Source organism: Microtus oregoni, unplaced genomic scaffold (genome assembly GCF_018167655.1).
Source record: "Microtus oregoni isolate MIOR12 unplaced genomic scaffold, Mior012 000062F_ref0000492, whole genome shotgun sequence".
Classification (NCBI taxonomy): domain Eukaryota; kingdom Metazoa; phylum Chordata; class Mammalia; order Rodentia; family Cricetidae; genus Microtus; species Microtus oregoni.
In genome coordinates, this window is record NW_024543872.1 from 7412605 (window position 1) to 7426359 (window position 13755).

Sequence of the window (13755 nt, forward strand, 5' to 3'; positions counted from 1 at the left end):
CTTCCAGGGAATGAGCCCCTCAGCTCCCACTGGGGGCAGCAATGCCGCCCCTTAGGCAAAGCTTCAGTCTCTGGGAGCCATTTACCTGCTGACCCTACTGTTGCTGCCACTGGGTCTGACAATCACCTCTGTCAAGGCCAGGTAGAGTGAGAGGGACACCACTGTGAAGGGTGACAAGTGGCCAGGGGAGCCAGCATGCCAGGAAGTCAGGATGCTTACAAAATCTGTGTGTCAAGGATAGAGGGACAAAACCCTGCACCACAGAAGAGCTCTGCCTGACAGAGGCCTTGAGGCACCACTAGGAGTGGAATTCAGGGTAAGAGTCTGTGTAGGGGTCAGAGGCTGGAGGCAGAGGAGACTGTTTTGTGACTCTGCTTTCTCTTCCCTTTTTGAGGAAGTGTCTTGGAAACAGCAGAAGGAATCCACATTGGTAAAACTGCCTATTATCTCCATCCTTTCCTCCATCCTTCTGATCTGCTCCGCTGCTTTACCCTTCTCTAGAGCATCCGCCAGGTTTTCTGACCTCAAAGGTGACAAACAGCTAGTGTCTTTGCTGTTATGTTGAGACAGATGCCTGTAACCCAGGTTGGTCTTGATCTCCTTGTGTCCCTGCTGGGGATACAAGCTTTAGCCAGCATGCCATGTTTATGTGCTCTTGGAGATCAACCCCAGGACTTCTTCATGCATGCTAGGCAAGCCCTGGCTCTACCAGCTGAACTACACCCGAAGACCTCACATCTAGGGTTGTGATAAGTTCACACTGGAACTGTGTGCCTGGAGCAGAGTCCAGAAGTGGACCGATCGTTCCAACATCCTAATCTCTGTCTTTTTCTCTGCAGGTCTTCCAGACTGGGTCGTCTTCTCATTTCTACCCACCGAGTTAGGGTTGCCCCTCGGCTCCCAAGGGACAACTCTCATTCCCCATTTCCGTACATCTCTAGCGAATGGCTAAGAAAAAGTGAAGAGCCAAGCTTAGATGCAGGCTCCGGACTGAGCACGGGAGAGACAAGCAGAAGAGGCTTCGTGTTCCCTTGGCCTGCTGCTGACATCTGCAGTGAAACTAGGCAGCGGCCACACTGCTGTGGCAGAAGGCAGTCACCAACTAGGAAGGTCTCTAATTAGTCTTGTGGCCCCGCCCACTTTTTTTCCTGGATTCAAGGCAATGTTGCCTCAAAACAAGGACCAGGTGCTGCTACAGAACACAGTACCCCCAGGGTGTCCCGCTCAGGTCCTCTCACAGTTTGCTGACTCCCCTCCATCTAACTTAGCATCTCTCTCCCCCCATCAGTCCCTCCCTCCTCCCCACCTACCTTTGCCTTCTCACAGGCCAGCCTATTTTTCCTTCTCTTCTCCGCCACAGCCCCACTCTCCTGGGCCTCACTTCAACTCAAATTCTGACTGTGTTTCCCTCCCATTCTCTTCCTCCCTCCCGAGTTCCCCCACTTTCTTTCACCAGAACTACCCTCGTCTTCCTTCACGACACTCATCCCCTCCCCTCAACTACCAGCTGGGCGCCTCCCCTCCTCTTTCCCATCACTCTTCTCTTTCCCAGGTACAAAATTCCTCTCCTCACTCTTGCCAGTCTCCTCCCCACCTACAGGGCATCCATAGTTCCACAGCCACGTCCCCCAGCCCCAGCCCCACTTCTGGAGGGATTTCCAGTAACAAACAAACATGGCAGTGTCCTCAATCCAAAAACACCAGGTCCCTTGGGGTGGCAGGGGGATGCAAGGCAAGCAAGGTGGACCCTGCAGAGTTCAAGGACCCAGTGGCCCTCGCCCAAGCCCTAGCCGACCGTGTGGGGCGCCGCAGAATTGCAACAGATCTCCAGCTACTGTTTCTGCAGCGCATGTGTCTCGGCACATCCACACCCGGCCAGGCCCCAGTCGTGGAGTATCCCATTTGTCTACAGTGCCTCCAGCCCCGCACCCGGTCTTGCCCCACCCCCAAGGACAAGATGGGGGCAAGGCTTCTTGCCTTCCCTCAACTACTGCCCTGTGCTCAGGGCCAGGAGTCTGGGCCTCTCCGCATAGGTATTGGCTTCGGCCTCCACGTGTCTCGGGGCCAGGCCAAAGCCTTGCATTTGCTACCACCAAAAAAACGGCAGGAAGCAAGTCCTCAAGGAGAGGTCGTCCTGAGGCAACCGCCTACAACCCAGACCCCAGAAGCTCAAGTTATGGACACACTCTCCCAGGCCGAGCCCCTCAAGTTTGCAGGCCTCCAATCACTAAAATCCAGCCAATGTTCCGTGCCTCCAGCTCAGGCACCAAGATGGGTCACTGCCTCCCTAAGGCCCAGATTGTCTACAGCCCCAAAGAGGTTGGCGACTCCAAAATCTATTCTCCAAAAGTTACCACCTTAATTCCAGAGCAGCGGAGACCCTATGGAACACCCTCTCCAAACCCCACCCTCCCTACCAGGACTTCTCAGACCTTAGGAAGCCACAGCAACACCTTGAAGGGCTGGCTGGCCGGAGGCCAAGTGTGTTCTCCTGCCCTGAACCCTGGAAACCCCTTGTGGAGTCTGCTCTCCCCTGGTTGAAGACCAGAAGCACCCAAGACCCCATTCAGCCTTCACTGTATCCAATAAAGTCTAACCCTGAGACTTGTGTCTGTGTCCTACTGTGCCCACAGGGTGGATTCAAAGGCTATAGGATAAGGTCTCTCAACAAGGTTGGAGGGAAAGGAAGGTCAAGGACAGAAAGTGCCACACATCCCAGTATCTGAGCTGCTTAGAGACCTCTGCAAGGCCCTTTTCTGGTTTAATTCTAGTCTGTGGACACATAACTGGAATCAAAGAAGAGGTCACTGGGCCCATTTCTCAGGGCATGCCTGGGTGGACACACAGCAGCCCATTTTCCTCACTGGGAAAGACATGGCGAACAACTCATTCACAAGCAAACAAAGAAATCCCATGTACAGACCAGAAGGCTCCAGGACTGGAGAGATGGCTGCGTGGTTCGCTAGCTGCTGCTCCTGCGAGTTCAGGTTCAATTCTCAGCACCCATATGGCAGCTCACAACTGCAACCCTAGTTCCAGGAGACCTAACACCCTCCTCTGGCTTCTGTGGGCACACTACACACGCCAGAGAGAGAGAGAGAGAGAGAGAGAGAGAGAGAGAGAGAGAGAGAGAGGGGAGGGGGGGGGAGGTGATGGAGGAAGGTCATTGGCTAATAAAGGAACTGCCTTGTCCCATTTTATTGGTTGGAAGATAGGTGGGAGGAGTAGGCAGAACAGGACGCTGGGAGGAAGAGGAAGTGAGGTCAGACTCGACAGCTCTCCTCGTGGGGGCAGACGCCTCAGAGAGATGCCATGCCCCGCTCCTGGGCAGACACACGCCATGAAGCTCCGACCCAGGATGGACTAGGCTAGAATCTTCCCGGTAAGACCGGTTCTCATAGATTATTAGAGATGGGTTGATCAGGATGTGAGAATTAGCCTGTAAGTGCTAGAGCTAAAGGGCCAAGCAGTGTTTAAAAGAATACAGTGTCCGTGTAATTATTTCGGGGCATAAACTAGCCGAGCAGGCAGCTGGGGTGCTGGGGACGCAGCCCCGCCGCCCCTATTACTGGAGGGAGGGAAGGAGGGAGGGAAGGAGGGGGAGAAAGAGAGAAGAGAGAGAACAACTTTAAAAGGGGTAGCAGTAGCCCTGCAGTGGTGGTGCATGCCTTTAATCCCAGCACTTGGGAGGCAAAGGCAGACGGATCTTTGTGAGTTTAAGGCCAGCCTGGTCTACAGAGCAAGTTCTAGGATAGCCAAGGCTTCACAAAGAAACCCTATCTTAGAGAGAGAGGAGAGGAGGAGAGGAGGAGGAGAGGAGAAGAGGAGAGGAGGAGAGAACAGGAAAGAGAGAGAGAGGAGAGAGAGAGAGAGAGAGAGAGAGAGAGAGAGAGGGAGAGAGAGAGAGAGATCTGGAGCATGGGGGGAGAGGGGGGACAGAATCTATGATGTCATTATCTGACCTCTGTGACATAGGCTTTTGATACCAGAGAAAGCCGCTTCCAGGGAATGAGCCCCTCAGCTCCCACTGGGGGCAGCAATGCCGCCCCTTAGGCAAAGCTTCAGTCTCTGGGAGCCATTTACCTGCTGACCCTACTGTTGCTGCCACTGGGTCTGACAATCACCTCTGTCAAGGCCAGGTAGAGTGAGAGGGACACCACTGTGAAGGGTGACAAGTGGCCAGGGGAGCCAGCATGCCAGGAAGTCAGGATGCTTACAAAATCTGTGTGTCAAGGATAGAGGGACAAAACCCTGCACCACAGAAGAGCTCTGCCTGACAGAGGCCTTGAGGCACCACTAGGAGTGGAATTCAGGGTAAGAGTCTGTGTAGGGGTCAGAGGCTGGAGGCAGAGGAGACTGTTTTGTGACTCTGCTTTCTCTTCCCTTTTTGAGGAAGTGTCTTGGAAACAGCAGAAGGAATCCACATTGGTAAAACTGCCTATTATCTCCATCCTTTCCTCCATCCTTCTGATCTGCTCCGCTGCTTTACCCTTCTCTAGAGCATCCGCCAGGTTTTCTGACCTCAAAGGTGACAAACAGCTAGTGTCTTTGCTGTTATGTTGAGACAGATGCCTGTAACCCAGGTTGGTCTTGATCTCCTTGTGTCCCTGCTGGGGATACAAGCTTTAGCCAGCATGCCATGTTTATGTGCTCTTGGAGATCAACCCCAGGACTTCTTCATGCATGCTAGGCAAGCCCTGGCTCTACCAGCTGAACTACACCCGAAGACCTCACATCTAGGGTTGTGATAAGTTCACACTGGAACTGTGTGCCTGGAGCAGAGTCCAGAAGTGGACCGATCGTTCCAACATCCTAATCTCTGTCTTTTTCTCTGCAGGTCTTCCAGACTGGGTCGTCTTCTCATTTCTACCCACCGAGTTAGGGTTGCCCCTCGGCTCCCAAGGGACAACTCTCATTCCCCATTTCCGTACATCTCTAGCGAATGGCTAAGAAAAAGTGAAGAGCCAAGCTTAGATGCAGGCTCCGGACTGAGCACGGGAGAGACAAGCAGAAGAGGCTTCGTGTTCCCTTGGCCTGCTGCTGACATCTGCAGTGAAACTAGGCAGCGGCCACACTGCTGTGGCAGAAGGCAGTCACCAACTAGGAAGGTCTCTAATTAGTCTTGTGGCCCCGCCCACTTTTTTTCCTGGATTCAAGGCAATGTTGCCTCAAAACAAGGACCAGGTGCTGCTACAGAACACAGTACCCCCAGGGTGTCCCGCTCAGGTCCTCTCACAGTTTGCTGACTCCCCTCCATCTAACTTAGCATCTCTCTCCCCCCATCAGTCCCTCCCTCCTCCCCACCTACCTTTGCCTTCTCACAGGCCAGCCTATTTTTCCTTCTCTTCTCCGCCACAGCCCCACTCTCCTGGGCCTCACTTCAACTCAAATTCTGACTGTGTTTCCCTCCCATTCTCTTCCTCCCTCCCGAGTTCCCCCACTTTCTTTCACCAGAACTACCCTCGTCTTCCTTCACGACACTCATCCCCTCCCCTCAACTACCAGCTGGGCGCCTCCCCTCCTCTTTCCCATCACTCTTCTCTTTCCCAGGTACAAAATTCCTCTCCTCACTCTTGCCAGTCTCCTCCCCACCTACAGGGCATCCATAGTTCCACAGCCACGTCCCCCAGCCCCAGCCCCACTTCTGGAGGGATTTCCAGTAACAAACAAACATGGCAGTGTCCTCAATCCAAAAACACCAGGTCCCTTGGGGTGGCAGGGGGATGCAAGGCAAGCAAGGTGGACCCTGCAGAGTTCAAGGACCCAGTGGCCCTCGCCCAAGCCCTAGCCGACCGTGTGGGGCGCCGCAGAATTGCAACAGATCTCCAGCTACTGTTTCTGCAGCGCATGTGTCTCGGCACATCCACACCCGGCCAGGCCCCAGTCGTGGAGTATCCCATTTGTCTACAGTGCCTCCAGCCCCGCACCCGGTCTTGCCCCACCCCCAAGGACAAGATGGGGGCAAGGCTTCTTGCCTTCCCTCAACTACTGCCCTGTGCTCAGGGCCAGGAGTCTGGGCCTCTCCGCATAGGTATTGGCTTCGGCCTCCACGTGTCTCGGGGCCAGGCCAAAGCCTTGCATTTGCTACCACCAAAAAAACGGCAGGAAGCAAGTCCTCAAGGAGAGGTCGTCCTGAGGCAACCGCCTACAACCCAGACCCCAGAAGCTCAAGTTATGGACACACTCTCCCAGGCCGAGCCCCTCAAGTTTGCAGGCCTCCAATCACTAAAATCCAGCCAATGTTCCGTGCCTCCAGCTCAGGCACCAAGATGGGTCACTGCCTCCCTAAGGCCCAGATTGTCTACAGCCCCAAAGAGGTTGGCGACTCCAAAATCTATTCTCCAAAAGTTACCACCTTAATTCCAGAGCAGCGGAGACCCTATGGAACACCCTCTCCAAACCCCACCCTCCCTACCAGGACTTCTCAGACCTTAGGAAGCCACAGCAACACCTTGAAGGGCTGGCTGGCCGGAGGCCAAGTGTGTTCTCCTGCCCTGAACCCTGGAAACCCCTTGTGGAGTCTGCTCTCCCCTGGTTGAAGACCAGAAGCACCCAAGACCCCATTCAGCCTTCACTGTATCCAATAAAGTCTAACCCTGAGACTTGTGTCTGTGTCCTACTGTGCCCACAGGGTGGATTCAAAGGCTATAGGATAAGGTCTCTCAACAAGGTTGGAGGGAAAGGAAGGTCAAGGACAGAAAGTGCCACACATCCCAGTATCTGAGCTGCTTAGAGACCTCTGCAAGGCCCTTTTCTGGTTTAATTCTAGTCTGTGGACACATAACTGGAATCAAAGAAGAGGTCACTGGGCCCATTTCTCAGGGCATGCCTGGGTGGACACACAGCAGCCCATTTTCCTCACTGGGAAAGACATGGCGAACAACTCATTCACAAGCAAACAAAGAAATCCCATGTACAGACCAGAAGGCTCCAGGACTGGAGAGATGGCTGCGTGGTTCGCTAGCTGCTGCTCCTGCGAGTTCAGGTTCAATTCTCAGCACCCATATGGCAGCTCACAACTGCAACCCTAGTTCCAGGAGACCTAACACCCTCCTCTGGCTTCTGTGGGCACACTACACACGCCAGAGAGAGAGAGAGAGAGAGAGAGAGAGAGAGAGAGAGAGAGAGAGAGAGAGAGAGAGAGGGGAGGGGGGGGGAGGTGATGGAGGAAGGTCATTGGCTAATAAAGGAACTGCCTTGTCCCATTTTATTGGTTGGAAGATAGGTGGGAGGAGTAGGCAGAACAGGACGCTGGGAGGAAGAGGAAGTGAGGTCAGACTCGACAGCTCTCCTCGTGGGGGCAGACGCCTCAGAGAGATGCCATGCCCCGCTCCTGGGCAGACACACGCCATGAAGCTCCGACCCAGGATGGACTAGGCTAGAATCTTCCCGGTAAGACCGGTTCTCATAGATTATTAGAGATGGGTTGATCAGGATGTGAGAATTAGCCTGTAAGTGCTAGAGCTAAAGGGCCAAGCAGTGTTTAAAAGAATACAGTGTCCGTGTAATTATTTCGGGGCATAAACTAGCCGAGCAGGCAGCTGGGGTGCTGGGGACGCAGCCCCGCCGCCCCTATTACTGGAGGGAGGGAAGGAGGGAGGGAAGGAGGGGGAGAAAGAGAGAAGAGAGAGAACAACTTTAAAAGGGGTAGCAGTAGCCCTGCAGTGGTGGTGCATGCCTTTAATCCCAGCACTTGGGAGGCAAAGGCAGACGGATCTTTGTGAGTTTAAGGCCAGCCTGGTCTACAGAGCAAGTTCTAGGATAGCCAAGGCTTCACAAAGAAACCCTATCTTAGAGAGAGAGGAGAGGAGGAGAGGAGGAGGAGAGGAGAAGAGGAGAGGAGGAGAGAACAGGAAAGAGAGAGAGAGGAGAGAGAGAGAGAGAGAGAGAGAGAGAGAGAGAGAGAGAGAGAGGGAGAGAGAGAGAGAGATCTGGAGCATGGGGGGAGAGGGGGGACAGAATCTATGATGTCATTATCTGACCTCTGTGACATAGGCTTTTGATACCAGAGAAAGCCGCTTCCAGGGAATGAGCCCCTCAGCTCCCACTGGGGGCAGCAATGCCGCCCCTTAGGCAAAGCTTCAGTCTCTGGGAGCCATTTACCTGCTGACCCTACTGTTGCTGCCACTGGGTCTGACAATCACCTCTGTCAAGGCCAGGTAGAGTGAGAGGGACACCACTGTGAAGGGTGACAAGTGGCCAGGGGAGCCAGCATGCCAGGAAGTCAGGATGCTTACAAAATCTGTGTGTCAAGGATAGAGGGACAAAACCCTGCACCACAGAAGAGCTCTGCCTGACAGAGGCCTTGAGGCACCACTAGGAGTGGAATTCAGGGTAAGAGTCTGTGTAGGGGTCAGAGGCTGGAGGCAGAGGAGACTGTTTTGTGACTCTGCTTTCTCTTCCCTTTTTGAGGAAGTGTCTTGGAAACAGCAGAAGGAATCCACATTGGTAAAACTGCCTATTATCTCCATCCTTTCCTCCATCCTTCTGATCTGCTCCGCTGCTTTACCCTTCTCTAGAGCATCCGCCAGGTTTTCTGACCTCAAAGGTGACAAACAGCTAGTGTCTTTGCTGTTATGTTGAGACAGATGCCTGTAACCCAGGTTGGTCTTGATCTCCTTGTGTCCCTGCTGGGGATACAAGCTTTAGCCAGCATGCCATGTTTATGTGCTCTTGGAGATCAACCCCAGGACTTCTTCATGCATGCTAGGCAAGCCCTGGCTCTACCAGCTGAACTACACCCGAAGACCTCACATCTAGGGTTGTGATAAGTTCACACTGGAACTGTGTGCCTGGAGCAGAGTCCAGAAGTGGACCGATCGTTCCAACATCCTAATCTCTGTCTTTTTCTCTGCAGGTCTTCCAGACTGGGTCGTCTTCTCATTTCTACCCACCGAGTTAGGGTTGCCCCTCGGCTCCCAAGGGACAACTCTCATTCCCCATTTCCGTACATCTCTAGCGAATGGCTAAGAAAAAGTGAAGAGCCAAGCTTAGATGCAGGCTCCGGACTGAGCACGGGAGAGACAAGCAGAAGAGGCTTCGTGTTCCCTTGGCCTGCTGCTGACATCTGCAGTGAAACTAGGCAGCGGCCACACTGCTGTGGCAGAAGGCAGTCACCAACTAGGAAGGTCTCTAATTAGTCTTGTGGCCCCGCCCACTTTTTTTCCTGGATTCAAGGCAATGTTGCCTCAAAACAAGGACCAGGTGCTGCTACAGAACACAGTACCCCCAGGGTGTCCCGCTCAGGTCCTCTCACAGTTTGCTGACTCCCCTCCATCTAACTTAGCATCTCTCTCCCCCCATCAGTCCCTCCCTCCTCCCCACCTACCTTTGCCTTCTCACAGGCCAGCCTATTTTTCCTTCTCTTCTCCGCCACAGCCCCACTCTCCTGGGCCTCACTTCAACTCAAATTCTGACTGTGTTTCCCTCCCATTCTCTTCCTCCCTCCCGAGTTCCCCCACTTTCTTTCACCAGAACTACCCTCGTCTTCCTTCACGACACTCATCCCCTCCCCTCAACTACCAGCTGGGCGCCTCCCCTCCTCTTTCCCATCACTCTTCTCTTTCCCAGGTACAAAATTCCTCTCCTCACTCTTGCCAGTCTCCTCCCCACCTACAGGGCATCCATAGTTCCACAGCCACGTCCCCCAGCCCCAGCCCCACTTCTGGAGGGATTTCCAGTAACAAACAAACATGGCAGTGTCCTCAATCCAAAAACACCAGGTCCCTTGGGGTGGCAGGGGGATGCAAGGCAAGCAAGGTGGACCCTGCAGAGTTCAAGGACCCAGTGGCCCTCGCCCAAGCCCTAGCCGACCGTGTGGGGCGCCGCAGAATTGCAACAGATCTCCAGCTACTGTTTCTGCAGCGCATGTGTCTCGGCACATCCACACCCGGCCAGGCCCCAGTCGTGGAGTATCCCATTTGTCTACAGTGCCTCCAGCCCCGCACCCGGTCTTGCCCCACCCCCAAGGACAAGATGGGGGCAAGGCTTCTTGCCTTCCCTCAACTACTGCCCTGTGCTCAGGGCCAGGAGTCTGGGCCTCTCCGCATAGGTATTGGCTTCGGCCTCCACGTGTCTCGGGGCCAGGCCAAAGCCTTGCATTTGCTACCACCAAAAAAACGGCAGGAAGCAAGTCCTCAAGGAGAGGTCGTCCTGAGGCAACCGCCTACAACCCAGACCCCAGAAGCTCAAGTTATGGACACACTCTCCCAGGCCGAGCCCCTCAAGTTTGCAGGCCTCCAATCACTAAAATCCAGCCAATGTTCCGTGCCTCCAGCTCAGGCACCAAGATGGGTCACTGCCTCCCTAAGGCCCAGATTGTCTACAGCCCCAAAGAGGTTGGCGACTCCAAAATCTATTCTCCAAAAGTTACCACCTTAATTCCAGAGCAGCGGAGACCCTATGGAACACCCTCTCCAAACCCCACCCTCCCTACCAGGACTTCTCAGACCTTAGGAAGCCACAGCAACACCTTGAAGGGCTGGCTGGCCGGAGGCCAAGTGTGTTCTCCTGCCCTGAACCCTGGAAACCCCTTGTGGAGTCTGCTCTCCCCTGGTTGAAGACCAGAAGCACCCAAGACCCCATTCAGCCTTCACTGTATCCAATAAAGTCTAACCCTGAGACTTGTGTCTGTGTCCTACTGTGCCCACAGGGTGGATTCAAAGGCTATAGGATAAGGTCTCTCAACAAGGTTGGAGGGAAAGGAAGGTCAAGGACAGAAAGTGCCACACATCCCAGTATCTGAGCTGCTTAGAGACCTCTGCAAGGCCCTTTTCTGGTTTAATTCTAGTCTGTGGACACATAACTGGAATCAAAGAAGAGGTCACTGGGCCCATTTCTCAGGGCATGCCTGGGTGGACACACAGCAGCCCATTTTCCTCACTGGGAAAGACATGGCGAACAACTCATTCACAAGCAAACAAAGAAATCCCATGTACAGACCAGAAGGCTCCAGGACTGGAGAGATGGCTGCGTGGTTCGCTAGCTGCTGCTCCTGCGAGTTCAGGTTCAATTCTCAGCACCCATATGGCAGCTCACAACTGCAACCCTAGTTCCAGGAGACCTAACACCCTCCTCTGGCTTCTGTGGGCACACTACACACGCCAGAGAGAGAGAGAGAGAGAGAGAGAGAGAGAGAGAGAGAGAGAGAGAGAGGAGGGAAGGAGGGAGGGAAGGTGGGAGAAAGAGAGAAAAGAGAGAACAACTTTAAAAGGGGTAGCAGTATCCCTGCAGTGGTGGTGCATGCCTTTATGTAGGGATAAGTCCCGCCCTTAGGGGGCGTGTTCGCCTCGGGCTAATGCCTGCCTATAAATTTTGCGATCTGCTTTCCTGGTCTCCGCGGGAACGGTGGTTCTGTAAGTCTATTTCTACATTAAAACTATATATATTTTTACAATCTGTCTGCATTTGTTTACGCCGCTACATTTTGGCGTCCAACGTCGGGCTATTTTGCCCCCGACTCAAGCGGGTAGCCCGCTAGCTAACACAGCACCCTCCCGGGTGCTGTTTTTCAGTTCGTGACTCTGGCCCCAGTGCCGAGTCCGAGACATACTGGGCCACAGAGGCCCATTCTGCCTGCCTTGGCTAAGTTTTGCAGTGGAACCCCACTGCCTGAATTAGCAGAAGCTCCAGTACCTGCGGTTTTGCAACAAAAGCTGCCACAGCGGCAGATTTGGTCTGATACAAAGTGACTTGGACGGGCAGTGGTGGTGCATGCTTTTGATACCAGCACTTGGGAGGCAAGGGCAGGCGGTTCTCTGTGAGTTCGAGGCCAGCCTGGTCTACAAGAGCTAGTTCTAGGACAGGCTCCAAAAACACAGAGACCACCACTAGCAGGAACCGATCATTCCAGGTAAAAAATTTTTCTTTTATAAATAAAATGTCTGAACATGTTACTGTTCAAGAATTTAACAGTTTTTTTTTAATTGTACCATGTGGGAGATTTTACAAGAGGCGTCTATCACCCCACATCTATGGATCCTTCTGGGATTCGTAGTTTTCATTGGCACCAAATGGTTTGATAATAGAAATAAGATAAAGTCTTTACAAGGCGAATCCAGGATTCTTAAGGCAGAGATTGAATGCTTAAAAACAATTGAGAATGACAACAATCTTCTCAAGAATCAGTTTGAAGTTCTCCAGGCTGATAACAATCTTCTCAAGAATCAGTTTGAAGTTCTCCAGGCTGATAACAATCTTCTCAAGAATCAGTTTGAAGTTCTCCAGGCTGATGTTAAGGAGAAATTCATTACTATGGAAGAGGGAACAGCTGATCTGGATCGTAAGGTTCAGTCCCTTACTGTAGGAACTGAAACATTAGTGGCTGATATTAAGGAGAAATTCATTACTATGGAAGAGGGAACAGCTGATTTGGACAATAAGATTCAGTCCCTTTCTGTAGGAAATGAAACATTAACTGAGAGAATCAAAACTGCTGAATGTGACAATCAGATTTTGTCTAAAGCTTATGACAGATTGACGGAAAGATTATCAATACAAGAAGGCACGGTTTATGCCATAAAAATTATGTTCAAAGATGAGATGTTATCTCTAACGGACAAACTTCATACTTTAGAATCCTCAATGAAGGCTTTGGAACATAATTCTGGACAGGAGATTCAGACATTGCAGAAGGCAATGGTGAATAGAATTGAAAAGATTGAGGAATTTCTAAATTCTGATGAAGAAGAGCAAAGGGTAGAAAGGCAAATTTTAACTACATCTGTGGGTAAATCTCTCCGGGACAATTTCCACAAAGCTCTACCTACAGCTCTACCTGCCTTTCCAGTAATAACAACAGAGAAGGTGATTGGTTCCAGAAACCCTAGGGTCATAAAGGAGGATACATGGGAGCCTGTCCGTATGAATGACCTCAAGGAAATTAAACAGGCTGTCATGACTTTTGGGATGCAAGCCTCTTTTGTTAAAGAGATGCTAAGATCTTGGGCCACGACAAGTAGAGCAACGCCCTCGGACTGGCTCCAGCTGAGCTCTGCGGTACTGGAGAGTGGACCGCAATTGAAATGGCAATGCTTATTCAGGCAAGAGGCTAGACTCTTAGAACAGCAGGAAAAAGCAAAGGGAATTGACATTTCCCTAGATAAAATTCTAGGTGAAGGGCTCTTTTCCGACCCTCAGGAACAAGCTAATTTGGATGAAAACACACTCTCCATGTGTACTACAGGAGCCTTAAGGGCTTGGGACAGGGTACAAGACCCAGGACAGAGAATGGAATCATTTGTCAGAGTTAAACAGGGTCAGAGAGAACCCTTTAGTGACTTTTTATAAAGATTAACTAAGGCTGTACAAATAGGGATATCTGACCCAAAAGCAAGACGTATAATGATTAAGTCTTTGGCTTATGAAAATGCAAATGTGGAATGCAAAAGGATTTTGGGGCCTTTAAAGCTCAGATCAGCGCCTTTGGAAGAATGGGTCTTGCATACACTCAATGTTGATACATTTGATTATGGCACTGAAGCATGGGTAGAAGAAGCAATTTCCAATGGTAAAAGGAGACACCAGAAAACCAAATGTTTTAATTGTGGCAAAATGGGTCATATGAAAAGGAATTGTAGACAACGGATTTTCAGAAATAATAATAATAATAGTAATAATGCATCTTTCAGAAATAATAATAATACATCTTCTAGAAATAACAGAAATAGGAGGACTCAGCCTTCAGGTTTATGTAGAAGATGTGGAAAAGGCAGACATTGGACAAATGAATGCAGGTCTACAAGAGATAGACAAGGC

The 13755-nt window shown here is 51.8% G+C and overlaps 4 protein-coding genes across 12 annotated transcripts in view; 3 read left to right on the forward strand and 1 right to left on the reverse strand.

Moving 5' to 3' along the window:
• LOC121439635 (dystrobrevin beta) overlaps positions 1 to 13755 on the reverse strand; it is a 234448-nt gene that overhangs the window by 129401 nt on the left and 91292 nt on the right. The window lies entirely within an intron of this gene.
• Positions 1163 to 2362, forward strand: LOC121439594 (proline-rich protein 30-like). The gene has a single exon (XM_041640138.1). The coding sequence runs from the start codon at positions 1163 to 1165 to the stop codon at positions 2360 to 2362; it is 1200 nt and encodes a 399-aa protein (XP_041496072.1).
• Positions 5161 to 6360, forward strand: LOC121439595 (proline-rich protein 30-like). Its single transcript, XM_041640139.1, has one exon. The coding sequence runs from the start codon at positions 5161 to 5163 to the stop codon at positions 6358 to 6360; it is 1200 nt and encodes a 399-aa protein (XP_041496073.1).
• LOC121439596 (proline-rich protein 30-like) lies at positions 9181 to 10380 on the forward strand. Its single transcript, XM_041640140.1, has one exon. The coding sequence runs from the start codon at positions 9181 to 9183 to the stop codon at positions 10378 to 10380; it is 1200 nt and encodes a 399-aa protein (XP_041496074.1).

What these genes read in the sequence shown, in the direction of transcription:
- LOC121439595 (XM_041640139.1), top strand. Translation starts at nt 5,161, where the DNA reads ATGTTGCCTCAAAACAAGGACCAGGTGCTGCTACAGAACACAGTACCC.
- LOC121439596 (XM_041640140.1), top strand. Translation starts at nt 9,181, where the DNA reads ATGTTGCCTCAAAACAAGGACCAGGTGCTGCTACAGAACACAGTACCC.
- LOC121439594 (XM_041640138.1), top strand. Translation starts at nt 1,163, where the DNA reads ATGTTGCCTCAAAACAAGGACCAGGTGCTGCTACAGAACACAGTACCC.